This window comes from Bison bison, unplaced genomic scaffold (genome assembly GCF_000754665.1).
Source record: "Bison bison bison isolate TAMUID 2011002044 unplaced genomic scaffold, Bison_UMD1.0 scf7180017864489, whole genome shotgun sequence".
Lineage (NCBI taxonomy): Eukaryota > Metazoa > Chordata > Mammalia > Artiodactyla > Bovidae > Bison > Bison bison.
In genome coordinates, this window is record NW_011495048.1 from 2211774 (window position 1) to 2229648 (window position 17875).

Consider the following 17875-nt stretch of genomic DNA (forward strand, 5'->3'; position numbering starts at 1 on the left):
GAAGAAGGGGATGACAGAGGATGAGGTGGTTTGATTGCATCACCGACTCAATGAGCATGAGTTTGAGCAAGCTCTGGGAATTGGTGGTGGACAGGGAAGCCTGGTGTGTTACAGACCATGGGGTCGCAAAGAGTTGGACACGACTGAGCGACTGAACTGAACTAAACTGTACAGTGTTACAAATCTCCATACATAGTTCGTTAGGCACTCTGTCTACCAGATCTAATCCCTTGAATCTATTCATCACCCCTACTCTGTAATCATAAAGAATTTGATTTAGGTCATACCTGAATGGCCTGGTGGTTTCCCCTACTTTCTTCAGTTTAAGCCTGAATTTTGCAATAAGATGCTCATGATCTGAGCCACCCAGCTAAGCTGTGCTGATCTTCTGACCCAAAGAAACTATGAGATAGTAAATGCTTGTAATGTTAATCCATTAAGCTTTGGGGTGATGTGTTACACAGCAATAGTTAACTAATAGAATATGCTATGCCAGAGGTAGAAGTAACAGTAAAAATTGTCAGCAAGACATATTTATATTTCTGTTCACTTGCAGCAACTATATTGGTTTAGGGTGCTGGTATATTTATGGCACCCAAGCAGGAGATTAACTGACTCTTGCTATATGATATTTATTTATTATTTATATAATAAAGTATATTTATTATTTAATTTGAGCCTCAGCTTACTCAAATGTAAAAAAGCTGGTCTTCAGGTTTTAGGTAAGGTTTTAAAAAAAAAATCCATTCAACAAATTTTATATACAACATTACATGTAAAAACAAGTACTACTTAGCCACTGGAATAAAGTGGCAAATAAATATGATCTTGCCTTCAAGGAATGAAAAAGTGGGATGTATATAAGAATCTGACAATCATGCTAGGCACATAATATTCACAGTAAATGGTTCTTCACATCATGACCCTGTGTATCTACCCATCCATGCTCACTTTTCTTTGTTTACAGCAAGTGAAATTACCCAGTGCCTTTGGATAGAACTTGGAGGTACAACTACATGATTTATCACTAAAAAGTGGGTCTTGTGAGAGGGAGGTAAACTGAAAATAGCACAAAAATTTGTCCTCAAATCATGAAAATTGGAAAGTTGGTACAATTTACCCTGAAAAGTTTCCCTGCTTTTATACTTTTCTCTCTCCTTGGCAGGACTACATCATCCTTCTGATGGCTTTGCATTTTTAATAATGAATTTCCTATGAAATCTGCCTTCAGGACAAGATTTTATAAAATCACTCTTAGAATTTTCATTTTATCTTCATTACCAAGAAAGTCAGTGTTAAACACTATATTCCATTATGACCTCACTCAGATTCATGAGGAAAGAAAATCTTTAAAACTTAAGAGACATTACCAAAAAGCTCATAACTAGAAAAAAAAATCAAGCCCAGCTTCCTTAGCTCAAATTAGATGCACTTTCTATAAAACCTACACACTTAACATAATATTCTTATGAAAGTGTTTTCCTTCTATCTCAAATGCATACTGTTATATATTAGCTGGTTGATTGGATTTGAATCTTGAGTAAAGTATCCTCAAATGTTTTTTTAAATGTGGAGGAGGAAGTATGGAAATAATATTTAAACACTCTCAAATCAAAGTATACTCTCTCTGAAGCAGTGATACATTAACTTTCACTGTACTTTCTCTTGGTAACTCTTAATCAAGCTAAAGGCAAAGGAGAAAAGGAAAGATATACCCATTTGAATGCAGAGTTCCAAAGACTAGCAAGGAGAGATAAGAAAACCTTCCTCAGTGATCAATGCAAAGAAATAGAGGAAAACAACAGAATGGGAAAGACTAGAGATCTCTTCAAGAAAATCAGAGATATCCAAGGGAACATTTCATACAAAGATGGACACAATAAAAGGCAGGAATGATATGGGCCTAACAGAAGCAGAAGATATTAAGAAGAGGTGGCAAGAATACACAGAAGAACTGTACAAGAAAGATCTTCATGACCCAGATAACCACGATGGTGTGATCACTCACCTAGAGCCAAATATCCTGGAATGTGAAGATGTCAAGTGGGCTTAGGAAGCATCACTATGAACAAAGCTAATAGAGGTGATGGAATTCCAGTGGAGCTATTTCAAATCCTGAAAGATGATGCTGTGAAAGTGCTGCACTCAATATGCCATCAAATTTGGAAAACTCAGCAGTGGCCACAGGACTGGAAAAGGTCAGTTTTCATTCCAATCCCAAAGAACGGTAATGCCAAAAAATGTTCAAACTACCACACAATTGCATTCATCTCACATGCTAGCAAAGTAAGGCTCAAAATTCTCCAAGTCAGGCTTCAACAGTATGTGAACCATGAACTTCCAGATGTTCAAGCTGGATTTAGAAAAAGCAGAGGAACTATTGATCAAATTGCCTAGAAAAAGCAAGAGAATTCCAGAAAAACATCTACTTCTGCTTTATTGATTACTCCAAAGCCTTTGACTGTGTAGATCACAATAAACTGTGGAAAATTCTAAAAGAGATGGTAATACCAGACCACCTTACCTGCCTTCTGAGAAATCTGTATGCAGGTCAAGAAGCAACAGTTAGAACTGGACATAAGACAACAGACTGGTTCCAAATTGGGAAAGGAATACGTCAAGGAATACGTCAAGGTATGTTGTCACCTTGCTTATTTAACTTATATGCAGAGTACATCATGTGAAATGCCAGTTTGGGTAAAGCACAAGCTGCAATCAAGATTGCCAGGAGAAATATCAATAACCTCAAATATGCAGATGACACCACCCTTATGGCAGAAAATGAAGAGGAACTAAGGGGCCTCTTGATGAAAGTAAAAGAGGAGAGTGAAAAAGCTGGCTTAAAACTCAACATTTAGAAAGATGGTAACAATAACCCTGTGTACAAGACAGCAAAAGAGACACTGATGTATAGAACAGTCTTATGGACTCTGTGGGAAAGGGAGAGGGTGGGAAGATTTGGGAGAATGGCATTGAAACATGTAAAATATCATGTATGAAACGAGTTGCCAGTCCAGGTTCGATGCACGATACTGGATGCTTGGGGCTAGTGCACTGGGACGACCCAGAGGGATGGTATGGGGAGGGAGGAAGGAGGAGGGTTCAGGATGGGGAACACATGTATACCTGTGGCGGATTCATTTTGATATTTGGCAAAACTAATACATTTATGTAAAGTTTAAAAATACAATAAAATTAAAAAAAATAAAAATAAAACTCAACATTCAAAAAATGAAGATCATGGTATCTGGTCCCATCACTTCGTGGCAAATAGATGGGAAAACAATGGAAACAGTGACAGACTTTATTTTCTTGGGCTTCAAAATCACTACAGATACTGACTGCAGCCATGAAATTAAAAGATGCTTGCTGATTGGAAGAAAAGTTATGACCAACCTAGACAGCATATTAAAAAGCAGAGACATTACTTTGCCAACAAAGGTCCATCTAGTCAAAGCTAGATGGGTTTTTCTAGTAGTCATGTATGGATGTGAGAGTTGGACTATAAAGAAAGCTGAGCACTGAAGAATTGATGCTTTTGAATTGTGGTGTTGGAGAAGACTCTTGAGAGTCCATTAGACTGCAAGGAGATCCAACCAGTCCACCATAAAGGAAATCAGTCCTGAATATTCATTGGAAGGACTGATGCTGAAGCTGAAGCTCCAACACTTTGGCCACTTGATGTGAAGAACTGACTCACTGGAAAAGACCCTGATGCTGAGAAAGATTGAAGGCAGGGGAAGAAGGGGATGACAGAGGATGAGGTGGTTTGATTGCATCACCGACTCAATGAGCATGAGTTTGAGCAAGCTCTGGGAGTTGGTGATGGACAGGGAAGCCTGGCTAATTGCAGTCCATGGGGTCACAAAGAGTCAGACAGGACTGAGTGACTGAACTGAACTAAGTCAAGGTGGGAAATGATGAGCTCTGGGAGCGAGGACAAAAGAAGTCCAGTTTAATCTGTCCCCTATTCCCTGGTGACTATTTGTCATCTGTTTCTACCTCTCCAGAAAAACATCAGCATCCTCCTGGTTAGTCCAAATTATTTCATACCATGTATATTCCTAGACTTTCTTTCGTCAGAATCAGTCATCTGTTCCCTCTGTGGGAGTTCCTAAAAGCTGCCATTTTCATAAACTCATGTTTGGAAAATTATAATGTACATTTCAAACATCAAAATCAAATTCAAGTTCCAGAAGGCCATACATAACCCATGAGCTGAATTGTTTGATGAAAGATGAAAAAGGACTGCTTAGAAGAAGGAAAAAAATTCTTCTAAATTCCATCCACGATAACTACCCTAAGAGAATCAGTCAGCATGCATCTGCTTTTGTCTAGACACAAATTCCTTTCCCCAGGGAAAGAAAATGCTTGCTTGGAAAATTCTTACATTTTATAATAAGCATTTCAAAAATAATCACAAATGCTTTATAAGTTAAAAGGATAGCATATTTAATTCTGAAGCTTAAGGAATGAATAAAAAATTGAACATGATGCCTTATTTAGCTACAGTGTTTGTGGAAACCAAGATTGATAAATAGTTAATTTTGGCACCTGTGAGGCTTTAAAATTTAAGAGGACATAAGATAAATGCTAAGAATTTATTGATTCTGATCTTGATCATTAAGTGTGTAATTTTTAGAAAAGGTACAACCCCTAAAATAAGGTATTATACTATGTCAGTTATGTTTTTTGTTTATATGAATAAACATTTTTGAGCCTCGATTCTCATCAAGGTTAAAGGAAATGAAGAGGTAGTCTCAGATCTCAATGGGTTAAAATTAAATTAGGAAGCAACACACACACACAGATAGAGACTCAGAAAACAGAGAGACACCTTAAGACAGAGAAATGGACAGAGTTTGCAACACAGGGCAGTATACAGTAGGGGCCTAATGAGTGACAGTGAGTAATGGGGCACAGAGGAGTGGGATTGGCTGGTATGGTTACAGAAGACTTCACTCCCTCTTTAAGAAGAAACCAGCTAGTGTTAGAAAACTGGCAAAATATAGAAAGTCAAACCAGGTAAGGAGGTCATTTTGGGATCACTTTGATCAGAATATGGGAGACCTAGGTGGTTCAGGTGATATAGAATCTGCTGTGATGCAGGAGACCCAGGTTTGATCCCTGGATCAGGGAAGATCCCTGGAGAAGGGAATGGCTACCTACTCCAGAATTCTTGCCTAGAGAATTCCATGGACTGAGGAGGTTGGTGGGATACAATCCGTGGGGTCACTTTCACTTTCACCAGAATATATAGAATTTTTCTGGTTCTTACATCCATCTGTTATCCCAGTTTTAAGTATAGTTTCTTATTTTTCCTAATCAGATTATTATATTTCTGGAATATCTTAATGATGCACCCCTATTATTGATTGATGACACATTCCTCATTTCTTTGATTCAAATCCTTATCCCTGGTGTGGTAGGGATTCTGGCTGAAAGAAATCTATTATTGCCTCACTTGTGAACAATTAATGCCTCTTGGCCACCACTTCCTGTGGACACCAGCACTGGCCCTTCTGACACTCCACTACCACTACCATGGATATCCATGATATCCTTGAAATGACAAAGAACTGTCATGTCCTTTGCAGTCCCTAGGATTCTGAGAATATGATGTAACTCAGTAAGAACTGGAAATTCATGTCTTCCTTTTTAGTTTTACTTTGAAAACTGGACACTAGAAAAGGGCTGTTTATTTCATTGTGTTGTTCCTTAAGTGTGTAATTGTGAGTCATCCTATATCCACCCTATGCCATCTCCACTTCCATGCTGGAAATTTATTATCAGGCTAAAATTGTTTCTCTTCCTTTCTCAAGTTGTATTTGTCTCAGATGGTTCTAGAGTCAGAACCACCTAGAGTCCCTCTCCCTGAGAGAGCTGGTCATGTCTAATTCAAGTCAGTACAAACAAGTCAGCCTAGAGAAGATATTTTCATATTTCTGCATTGCATGGACAGAACTTTCTGAGCAAAAATGACTGGTACCCTGCTTCAAGGGATAATTCAATAGAAGTCTTAAAATGGTAAAATAACCTGGGGGGAGATTTACAGGTTTTAATTTTTTGGCATATCAATTATACCTCAGTAAAGCTAAAACAAAGAAACAAGGGACTATGTTTAAACTATTATAGGTATTTTTGAAAGCAGAGTCTCCAGACAACTGATATGTCATAAGAAATATGCACTCTCTAATAGAGGGACTTCCCTGGTGGCTCAGACGGTAATGTGTCTGCCTACAATGCGGGAGACACAGGTTCGATCCCTGGATAGGGAAGATCCTCTGAAGAAAATGGCAACCCACTCCAATACTCTTGCCTGGAAAATCCCATGGACAGAGGAACCTGGTAGGCTACAGTCCATGGGGTCGCAAAAAGTTGGACATACTGTGACTTCACTTTCACTTTCTCCCCAGAGATATGCGTTTACATTTCAAAAGGGAATGAAGCCACAGGAGCCGTTCATTTGTATTCCAAAGAGTTGTAACAACCTGGGGAGTCTTTCCTGAAGGGAGTTTATTAACATTAAAGAGTGAAGGTTTTTCTCTCCTCCTCAGGACAGGGAGGGAGGCAGCTGAACAATTCCTATATAAGCTCCCAGATTTATAATTTTGTGGTTCTTTTCCTGTAGTATGGACCTTCTTCATGTAGGCGGAATTTATCTGCCCTCATCACACTGCCTTGAAAAGTAGAATGAAGCACAGGGAAGGTTCTGGCAAGGTTACTGTTACTAAGAAAGAAATTTATTCTTTGAGCAAGAAACCTTACATTTGCGTTCAAGATAAAACAAATAAATACAGATATTAAACACCATCAGCCAGGTCTGTACAATACTTCAAGTATGTAGGTTTCAGTCGAGGGTTTGAGACAACTACATGTTGCCTGTTTAAGGGCTATTACATGAATGAAATTTCCCTCTCATTCCTCCTACACTTCTGACTTCCTACCTCCATGAACACCACAACCACCACTAAGTAAGACATTTCCTCCATATTGTAATGATTTTGACCTTTCAGGGAGAAATAAAATGCTTTACACCAATAGTTAGAGTTATATTAAAATGCATTTAAAATATATTAGGAAGTTGAGGCTGAACAATCTCAGTCATTATAGCTTCTGTTGAAATTCATTACTTTCATAATCTAATTTCAAAGTCAGTTACAGAGAAGTAAAGACTGTAATAGGCTTTCCAGGTCTAATATCTAATATTTTTGTCTTTCCAATAATCTGGTCCTGCCCCCTTCTTCTGATATTGATCTTACTTCTGTCCATACCCTCTGTCCTCTGGCCATAGGGATAGGCAGGTCACTTTGACATGTCAAATCATAACACTTGATGCCACTAGCAACAGAAATCAGATCAAGTGAATACGATAGACTTTTACTTTTATCTAGCTTGTTTCACTTTTTCTACTTCATATTCAGTGCTCCCATTTCATTTAGTTTATGTTTTCCAATTTCTCTATCTCTTTTTTTTATGTTCTTTCTCAAGTCTTTACTAACCATAATAGAAAAGCTTTCATATGAGAATGTATACTATTTTAGAAAACTTAGGAATTTTTGTCCATCTAAAAACTTATGATATTTTAATTCTACTTGTTTAACCTAGTATGAACAGAATGCTAGATTTCTAATTTATATGCAAACAAAATTTTGATATAGTTTCATGTATTTTGGCATCTAGTATTATTGCTAAAAGTCTAGAAAGCTTATTATCTTAGTGATTAAAAAAATTGTTGAATGAAGCTTGAAAATTCTAATCCAATTCTGAGAATATAGAGAAATATTATATTGTAAAAAAATAAAAACAGGAAATTAACATGTGACACAGTATTATTAAAGTAAAAATTTTGCTCAGATCACACAAAATTTTATGCTCGTGTTCATTATTTGCTTTCATACCTTATTTAAGACTACACATTGTATTTAATTGCATTGAGCAGCTTCAGCTGCATGCAACAAATTCTGGTAAATTTTCTTTTCATTTTTATTCTATTACAAATATTTTCTAATTTTCTTTGTTATGGCTTCTTAGATATATCCCTCATTTAAAAGTGGGCATTTAATTTCCAAATACATGGATTTCTTTAAAGTATCTTTGATACTAATTTCTCATTTTAGTATTAATTTCTCATTTAAATGCTTTCTTCTCTTTAATCATCCTCTGTGTTTTTTCAGTCTTTTATCTTTATTGAGACTTTTAATAGCTAAGTCAAAGATGTCTCTTGGTAAATGTTACACTGCACTTTAAAATATGTGTGTTATTTTCAAATATCTTTTGATATTGATTTCTACCATAATTCCACAATAATAAGAGAACAGACTCTGTATGATCTGTACCTTTAGATGATGAAATTTCTGCACCTGGTCTATGTCTCTGGATATGTTCCAGTGTCTCCTAGTTTATAGTCTATGGGAACTTGAATAGAATTTGTGTCCTACTTTTGTATGAAAATTGTATAAATCTTAATTACATTGAATTGGTTCATAAAGCATTTTGGGTCTACTATATTTTTCCACTGGAGGAGAGCATGGCAACCCACTCCAGTATTCTTGCCTGGAGAATTCCATGGACAAAGGAGCATAGCGGAGTACAGTTCATAGGGTCACAAAGAGTTGGACATGAATGAAGTAACTTAGCACGCAACATATTCTTCTACTTCTCTGTACATTCATTATATTAATTTCTGAGAGTGGAACAATAAAAGAAAGGAAATCAGATCAAGTGAAATAAGCATACCCCCCACTGGCCAAGATTATTCTCCTTTGATATGTAGAAAAGCAGGTGAAAGGAAGTGTTTCTCTTAATCCTGGAATCTTGAGTTGTAAGCCCTAGGCTGCTAGTGGACATACTCTCTACTGAAAAAACAAAAACAAAAACAAAAACATATCCTATTTTTTGTATTCAGTTAATCAATACATACATATTAAAGCTGAAAAAAGTGAAAGTGTTAGTCCCTCAGTTGTGTCTACTCTTTTGTGAGCCTGCCAGACTCCTCTGTCCATGGAATTCTCCAGGCAAGAATACTGGAGTGGGTAGCCATTCCCTTCTCCAGGGGATCTAATGGTGTGATGATACAAGTTTAGGCCCTACGCACATATAAGAACATCTGCCTCTAAGAACTGACAATCTATCTGTGGACCACTGACACTGAACAAGACATATTAAATGTCATCAGACTCAGAAATAGATCCTTGTTGCCTCCAACTGAAACTTGAGTCAGCTCATAAGTACAATTTCAATACACAGATGTAGAGGAGGAGGAAAAAATGGTGAAGATGCAGCAAAGCAAGTGGGAACAGCATGGATGTGTTTTGCTTGGAGAAAAACGAATGCACCTGTCCAGATAGAGCAGAGGGTTGATACAGAGGATTCATGGGCAGTGATTGTCCATGTTGAACTCAGTCATCAGGAAGCAAGCAAACAGTGAAACACATATAAACAAAATAACAATATTGACTATTGTCATACTTTGATGACAAAACATCAAGCTGAGGCTCAGGGGCATTAACTAATTTATGTAAGGTCACATTTAGTTGGTAGAAGTCAAGGAATGGAGTTCTTCTGACTTCTTACCTGGATTTCATTATCTACATGGTACTAACACAATGGTATCCCTCATTATCATATCCAGTTTGGGTACTTTCTATTTGTTCCTCTTACATTTTCTGAGCAAAATATATAGAAATGATATAAAAAACTTCTCTTAGGAAAACTTTACTTAACAGAAGTAAAAAAGTAAAAATTATACCATCTCTACTAAGTCAGAAAAGTCAATCTGAAAAGGCTACAAACTATATGATCCCAATTATATGACATTCTAGAAATTACAAAACTATGGAAAAAGTAAAAAGACAAGTGTTTGTCAGGGGATTGAGAGGGGGAGAGGGATTAATAGAGTACAATGAATTTTTAGGGCAGTGAAGAACACACTGCATGATACCATCATGATGGATGTATGCCATTATGCATTAGTCCAAATACCACAAAATATAGAACACCAAGAATGAGCCAAAATGTAAACTGTGGACTTTGGGTGATTATAATATTTCAATGAAGGTTCATCAAGGGTAAAATATGTACCACTCTGGTAGGGGATGTTGATAATGGGAGACACACTCCATGTGCAGAAGGAAGAGAATATGGAAAATCTTGATACCTTCCTCTCAATATTTTTGTGAACATTTAACTGCTCTTTAAAAAGTCTTGATTAAAAAAAAAAATCACACCATCTGTTTGGTCCACGTGTTCTCCAAAATAATGGAATTTTAATCTTCATATACAAAGTGATTAATAATAGAATCCTCATTAAAGAGACTTTATTTTTTAATATCTTTTTTTTGGTCCCTTCTGAAGAAGGAACTGATGGCATGGTTCCAAAGATCTCTCAACCTGATGGTGTAGACATTGCTACAAATTTGCATCAGCCATCAAATTTACAAAAATGGCATTTCAATGTAATCTGTTCAGTGAAGAACAAGCTTCTCTCTGTATATCTAAGCATAACATTTTTGAATGTACACCCTTTTCCACTTTCCACAGCCACCTGACTTTGCAAACAAGATCTCTAAAGATGGATCTCATTGGGTGTGCACTCACTACCAAGCTATTGGCAATTTGTTATAATTCAGTTTTTACTAAGAGGCAATTAAATATGTAAGTATTTAGTGGGTCTGATGTACATCAGGTTTATGGTGCTTTCATCAGCCTACATTAGATTTATAAAAAATAAATAGGCAAATTTTTATACAATGTCATCCTAAAATTTTAACATACTAATTATCCACAAAATTGTGTTTTCAAAAGTAACTCAGATTTCATATCAAAACAAAACGTACACTTCAAAAAAATTTTACTCTTTACTAAGTAATTTATCGAAAATAAAATACAAACTGTCTCGTCACTCTTAGGAACTTTCTCAATTTTTAGCCACTTAGTGAAGGTAGTCAGTTGGTAAAGTTGGTCTCTACAGAGCCCCACACATGCATCATTTACATGTTAAAACAGAGATTGGCCTGTATTTGCAAATCCCATTAGCATCCAAGTCTGGTCTAGTCAAACCTCTTTGAACATTCTGCCCTTTTTTTCATTCTTTGTAACAGACTCTCACTCCAGTCTTGTCACCATACCCTATGGCCATTATACAGAGGCTCCATTTTGCCTTATTTAAACTTGCTCTTATTTTGGAATATTTCTTTCTCTTGTGGCAGTTATCTTAAATGAGGATTATTTTGTCCACCCCAAGAACATCTAGCAATGTCTAGAGCCACCTTTGTCACAATTTGAAGTGGGAAAGTAAGAGGTTCTACAAGCATCTAGTGTGGTGAGGCCAGGAATGCCAAGCATCTTTAATCCACAGGATAGCTCCCTCCACCCCAAGAAAGAACTACCAAGACTCAAATGTCAAAAATACAGAGGCTGAGAACATCTGCCTTAGAGTCTTCAATCTAACAACTCAGAAATAAAACTGAGCAGAACCTGGTTGGTTGTGACAAGGCAAGAGAAAACATAGTGATCTGTCTTCCATGTCCTGGATTCTTCCTTTTTCCCCCTTTTCTTGGCACCTTCCACTCCTTGCCCACTGCCCTGTGTTCTCTCCCCAAAATAAAATGTACTCTCAGGACAAAATTTGATAAACTTGTATAAAAAAAGTTACTGCACAAGATTTAGGGGAAAAAAAAATAAGGAGAAAAACATTAGCCCATAGGTAGAAATTTGGGCATTAGTGATCTGAACAGGAGTTTGGGAGGCTTCCCACGTGACATGAGTGATGAAGAACGCCCCACCACCACCCGGCCAATGCAAGAGACATAAGCGATGCGAGTTCTATCCCTGGGTTGGGAAGATTTCTAGAGGAGGGCATAGCAACCTACTCCAGTACTCTTGCCTGGAGAATCTCATGGACAGAGGAACATGGTGGGCTACAGTACATAGGGTTGCAGAGAGTCAAATACCATTGAAGCAACTTCCAGGCAAGAATGCTGGAGTGGGTTGCCATGCCCTCCTCCAGGGGATCTTTCTGACCCATGGATCTAATCTGTGTCCCTTACATCTTCTGCAGGCAGGTTCATTACCAATAGTGCCAGCGTTGGAGCTTTTATTTTGAGGGTGTGGGTCTCCTAAGCATAGCCAGACACAGACAAGGGGACTAATCCATTTTATACGATCTATATAACCAACAAAACTCTGTATAACCATAATTATAGAACTGACCTTATGTTCTTCCTCAAATTCCATGTCTTTAGTACATTCTCCAATAATTCTAATTAGCAAACAGTGAATTAACAGCTAAAGTTTTTTATAGCTTGTATATTTAATCATTTCTCATGGAGAAATTCTAGGTATTAAGTCACCATACTGTTGTATGCTAAGTCATATTTGACTTTTTTGTGGCCCCATGAACTATATATAGCATGCCAGGGCTCCTCTGTTCATGGGATTTCCCAGGCAAGAATACTTGAGTGGGTTGCCATTTGCTTCTTCAGGGGATCTTCCCAACCGAGGAATCAAACCCACATATCCTGCATTGGTAGGATTCTTTAGCACTGAACCACCAGCGAAGCCTAAGTCACCATTATATTATACATTTTTAAACCTCATATTCCACATGAGATAGCCAGTGGGCTTCACCATAGCAATGACAAACAGAGGCATTCTTCCTCCATGAGGAATCGGTGTATATGTCAATTGTCCTATTAACAGCTAAATTTTTGCTTTCATTTCTTTGACAACCTCTCTAGGTACCCATAAAAAAACAATATTGTTCTTATTTAGGAAAGAAAAGAACCATTGAGGATAGAAAGAAAATAATTTATATACCTTGTATTTTCTAGTTCTTAGCCCACTAATATCTACTTTTTCTTGACATGTATATTTTCTGCTAGTTATTTATAATCTGTCTATTTCAGTCTCTTCTACCTGGCTGCTTTCCTAGTGATCTTCAATAGAGGATGAAAAACAGAAAGAATTTAAATGCCTTGCTCTTCTTTTCTTTTCAATTAAGACTTGGATGGGGAAATCAGAAGCAGGGAGGTGCCTTTAGTTAAGTGCTCAGAGTATTCAATCACTGCAAAAGAAGGGCTGAGATGATAATTTTTAAAGATCTGAAAATTAACAAATAAGAGCAAAATCTTGATTAGCAACAATAATCCAGGGTAGATTGCTCTATTTCATTGATTTTTTTTTTCCAGTGGGGGGAAAAAAATTCAACCAGAATATTATTTACATTTTAAGACTTTGGGTGAAAATTATGTTAAAATATTTCACTCAACTAAGCACACTGTCCTTGCCTTTATGTAGATTTTGACCCCATGGGTACCACTTCCAACTGTTCATTAAAGCACTCCAAGATGCAATAAGAGAAAGTTCCAGAATGTTTCTTAAACAACGTTTGAAGTTTTTGTATGCACAAAGTCACATGTAAACTGGCTCTGGGTATCATCTGCTACAATCATCATTCCAAACAGTTGTGAGCTGAGAATTCTGTCTCCATGTCCTCCACCCTTCTTGGATACTCTTCACTCAGTGTTAGATTGGAGGAAATGCTGCTATGTATCAGATATACCCCATGAAGCTGAGACTTCATAACATAATGGAAGTAATGGGTCAGGAACTGAGAACTGCAGAACTGTGAGAGGGTCCCTTTAAGGGTGAATGGTGGGGGTGGAAAAAAAACAAAAAACAGCATATACTGGAGAAATAAAATAATTGTTTTGTTTTTTTTAAAGATTTTTTTGAAGGGGACCATTATAAAAGTCTTTATATCTTTATTAAATTTGTCACAATATTGCTTCTGTTTTATGTTTCGGTTTTTTGGCCCCAGGGCATGTAGGATCTTAGCTTCCCAATCAGGGATTGAATCCTCATCCCCTGCATTGAAAAGTGGAAGTCTAAATCACTGGACCATCAGGAAAGCCCCAAAATACCTGTTTCTAATTCTTTTAAATGAGTAAAGAAACACTGTATGACTTGCACTGTGTTGCTCTAGTGAATTCAAAGGGCAAATCTATTTGAAAGAAAATAGTGCTGAATTTCAGTTAATTAAACTGTGTGGGGGGCGGGGGGGGTGGGATGCTTAGTCGCTCAGTTGTGTCTGACTTGACTCTTTCCAGCTCTTTGGATTGTAGCCCACCAGGGATTTTTTTCAGGCAAGAGTACTGGAGTGGGTTACCTTTTCCTCCTCCAGGGGATCTTCCCGACCCAGAGACTGAACCCATGTCTCCTGTGTCTCTGCATTGCAGGCAGATATTTGCCCGCTGAGCCATCAGGGAAGCACCAGTTAAAATGTGAAAGTGTTAGTGGCTCAGTTGTGTTCGACTCTTTGCGACCCCATGGACTGTAGCCTGCCAGGCTCCTCTGTCCATGAAACTCTCCAGGCAAGAATACCGGTCCACTCCACTGTGCCATTCCTTTCTCCAGGGGATCTTCCTGGATCAGGGATCAAACCCAGGTCTTCCACATTGCAGGCAAATTCTCTACAATTCAAGTCATCAGGGAAGCCCCTAATTAAAATGTAGATATATCATATTATTGTCATTATTATTTCTAATTCTAAGTCTGTCAGGCTTCTCAAGAGCAACGATCCCTAGATATGGGTGATTTGTGATATGACCCTATTCCCTTTCTCCATATATTTCAGAGTGAGCAACCAACGTCTGTTTACCTATTGTTTCTCCTTGCTATTCTAGACTAGCAAATAGCTACAGAAGTCTTTGTAAATATCCTGTCCCTGTAGAAGGAAACATATTTCTACTAACATGTCTTATCATGTAGAACTTAGAACACTGTTATATCTGACTTTTCAGAGATACGTCTGTTTTTAAAAGCCTAGCGGGCTCCAAAATCCATGTACAGACCAGAGACAATTCCCACTGAAGCTGAAGTGAGTTCCTTCTATGTATACATAGAACTCGATTTGTTACCCATTCATAACTCCAGCTAACATATAGAGTTAAATTCTATTCATCTTCTCTCCTTCCCTGGACTTTCTACTTTCATTCTCTCATATGTTAATGGACTTCCTTGCTGGCTCAGACAGTAAAGAATCTGCCTGCAGTGCAGGAGACTGGATTTGATCCCTGGGTCGGGATCCCTTGGAGAAGAGAATGGCACTCCACTCCAATATTCTTGCCTGGAGAATTCCATGGACAGAGGAGCTGGCAGGCTACAGTCCATGGGATCACAAAGAGCTGGACACAACTGAGCAACTAAGACACGTACATATCAATACACAAGACAAGAGGGACTTTAGAAAGGGTCTGAAGCCAAGAGACATCAGTTAAGAGCAAAAACTACTAAAAATAGGTCAGTCATTGACATAACTATCCAAAGTTATGGGCTGTTGTGTTAACTCAGTGGAAACAAGTCTTTTTCCCATCTCAGTGCACTAGAGAGCTATGACAGGCTCCCTGTCACAAGTAACTGTGTCTCATCAAGACCACGATTTCCCAGAAGGCAGCCACACACCCCTGAAAGAGGATACGCAGACTTTCACCAGTGGAGTTGGGCATATACTGAAAGTCTAGCCCCTTTTCGATAACCATTACCTCCTGTGATCACTTCATATCCATGTACTACTGAAAGCCTTTATGCTTTCCCTGGTTGTGCGTGGTCCTTTCTCATAGTCCTATGTTCTCAAGAAACAGACAGAGAAATGCTTTTCAAGTTCAAAATTCCAAGTTCCAATCACATACTCACGATTCTCTAGACTTGTGACCTTTTTCCAGTCTCTTATCTCATTCAAAATTCCACTTTCACATTCATAATGGGAGATAAAAAAAAAATCTGCCTACTTCATAAGGTCCTTGTGAGAATCAAATGATTATACACAAAAACTGTAGAGTAGTACATACTGCAAAAACAATAAATTGTGATTCTGCTAAAGTATTCCAATTCAAACTCAAGAAATAAAGAGCACCAATTTTATGATCATGTGTGATTTAGAAGCATAAAGACCTACAGGAAACAATGAAACAGATTTATTCAGGTATGGAAATTCATCATGGGGCTGACATTTTGGTCGAATCTAATATCCATGGTTACCTGTCTCAGATAGCAGTTTTGTAGCTTCCAGCACCTTCTCAGTATAAACACCAGCTTCATAGTTCTCCATCTCAGCATTGATGATGTGTATAACTCGAGCAGCCCGGCCCCTGATGGCCCCTGCAGTCCGGTCCAGAGTGTCCACATCCCCCTCTTGAAGGGCGATCACACATTTGTTCACATCCTCCAAGATATGGTTTTCTGTGAAGAGGACATATCCACATTTATATGATTTTATATCACTGGTGGTGGTGGTTTAGTCATGAAGTTGTGTCTGACTGTTACAACTCCATGGACTGTAGCCTGCCAGGCTCTACTGTCCATGGGATTTCCCAGGCAAGAATACTGGAATGAGTTGCCTTTTTTTTTTTTTCCAGGGTATCTTCCTGATCTAGGAATCTAGCTAGCCCTGCTGTCCTGCATTGCAGGAGTATTCTATACCAACTAAGGTATCAGAGAAGCCCTTTATATCACTGACACATTTGAAAACCAATCAGAAGGCTTCCCTTGTGGCTCAGTGGTAAAGAATCTGCCTGCCAATGCAGGAGGTATGGGTTTGACTCCTGATCCAGGAAAATCCTACATGCTGTGGGGTAAGTAAGCCCATGTGCCACAACTACTGAAGCCTGTGCACCCTAAGAGTCTGTGCTCTACAACAAGGGAAGATACTGTAACGAGAAGTTCACATGCCACAACTAGAGAGAAATCCTCCCTCACCACAACTAGAGAAATGCCCGAGGAGCAGTGAAGACCCAGCTTGGACAAAAATAAATACATAACAAACATTCCAAAAGAGAAGAAGAAATACTGAATAAATATATCCTTTGCAAGGAGACAATTATATATTTGTACTCTAAGGTATTTTCAAGAGAAAGAATTCATTAAGTAAGGAGATAGAGGGATGATGTTCCAACTAGAAAATAGCATAGAAGGGAAAGTAATAATAGAAAGCATGTGCATTTCAGAGAGGGTTACATTGTTGGGGTGAACCCCTTAGGTACTTTGGATATTACGCCTGAATGTGAAGCATAGTTTTTAAAATCATAAAAGATTTGCCGGCAACATAATTTGTGATACTTCCTTAAATTTTTGCAGCCTTATTCTTTCAGAAAAGATGTAATCATGTTAAATCACTGACGACCAAACTACTTCATTATTATTAGCTCTAAAACTACAGTTTCCAAAATCATAAGCAAAGTTCAGTCTGTGAATATTTTAAGGGAACAAACTCAAGACCCTGGAGCTAAAAAAAAGTAAATGAAAGAGGAAGAGGCAAACAAAACAAAACTTATAGACATTATGGGATTGAGTTAATAGCTTTTTCAGATCTTAGATGCCTGTTACTTTGTGAGCCAAACTCAAGAATTAAACTGTCACATGATTAAAGCCAAGACGCTCATTTTAAGACACTATTAAAAATGGTAGTTTTTGCCCAGTAGAAAAAGTTTAAGTGCTCTAACACAGTCGTTTCACTTTTTTATGAGCCCAGACCACATCAGAAAATTGGTTTTGCTTCTGTAATGTTAATAGCTAGCATCATTGCTCCCCAAACTTGTTGCTTTTCGTATGGACAAATTAAGTACTCAGGTAGCATGAAAAAAAGAAAGAAAAACAAAACTATCCCTTAAAAAAAAAACAAAAAACTTTTTTATTGTTGCCTCCAAAATAGAGTTTCCTGCCAGAATAGATATTCCCTTAAGAAGAAACTGATACATAAAATGTCATTAATGCCATTCCAAAATATATCCTGGGCCAAACCTGCAATTTACTGATGCAAATGTTTTGGCTCCAGCTTACAGAGGAGATGAGAAGTAGTTTTCCCAACTATTGGGCT

At 37.8% G+C, this 17875-nt stretch overlaps 1 protein-coding gene across 3 annotated transcripts in view; it reads right to left on the bottom strand.

Annotated features, from left to right (window-relative positions):
• CTNNA2 (catenin (cadherin-associated protein), alpha 2) overlaps nucleotides 1-17875 on the bottom strand; it is a 1195405-nt gene that overhangs the window by 93357 nt on the left and 1084173 nt on the right. For all 3 annotated transcript variants that reach the window (XM_010863262.1, XM_010863261.1, XM_010863260.1), the window contains exon 11: nucleotides 16042-16242. In XM_010863262.1, the coding sequence (XP_010861564.1) occupies nucleotides 16042-16242 (201 nt within the window). The remainder of the gene's footprint in view (nucleotides 1-16041; nucleotides 16243-17875) is intronic.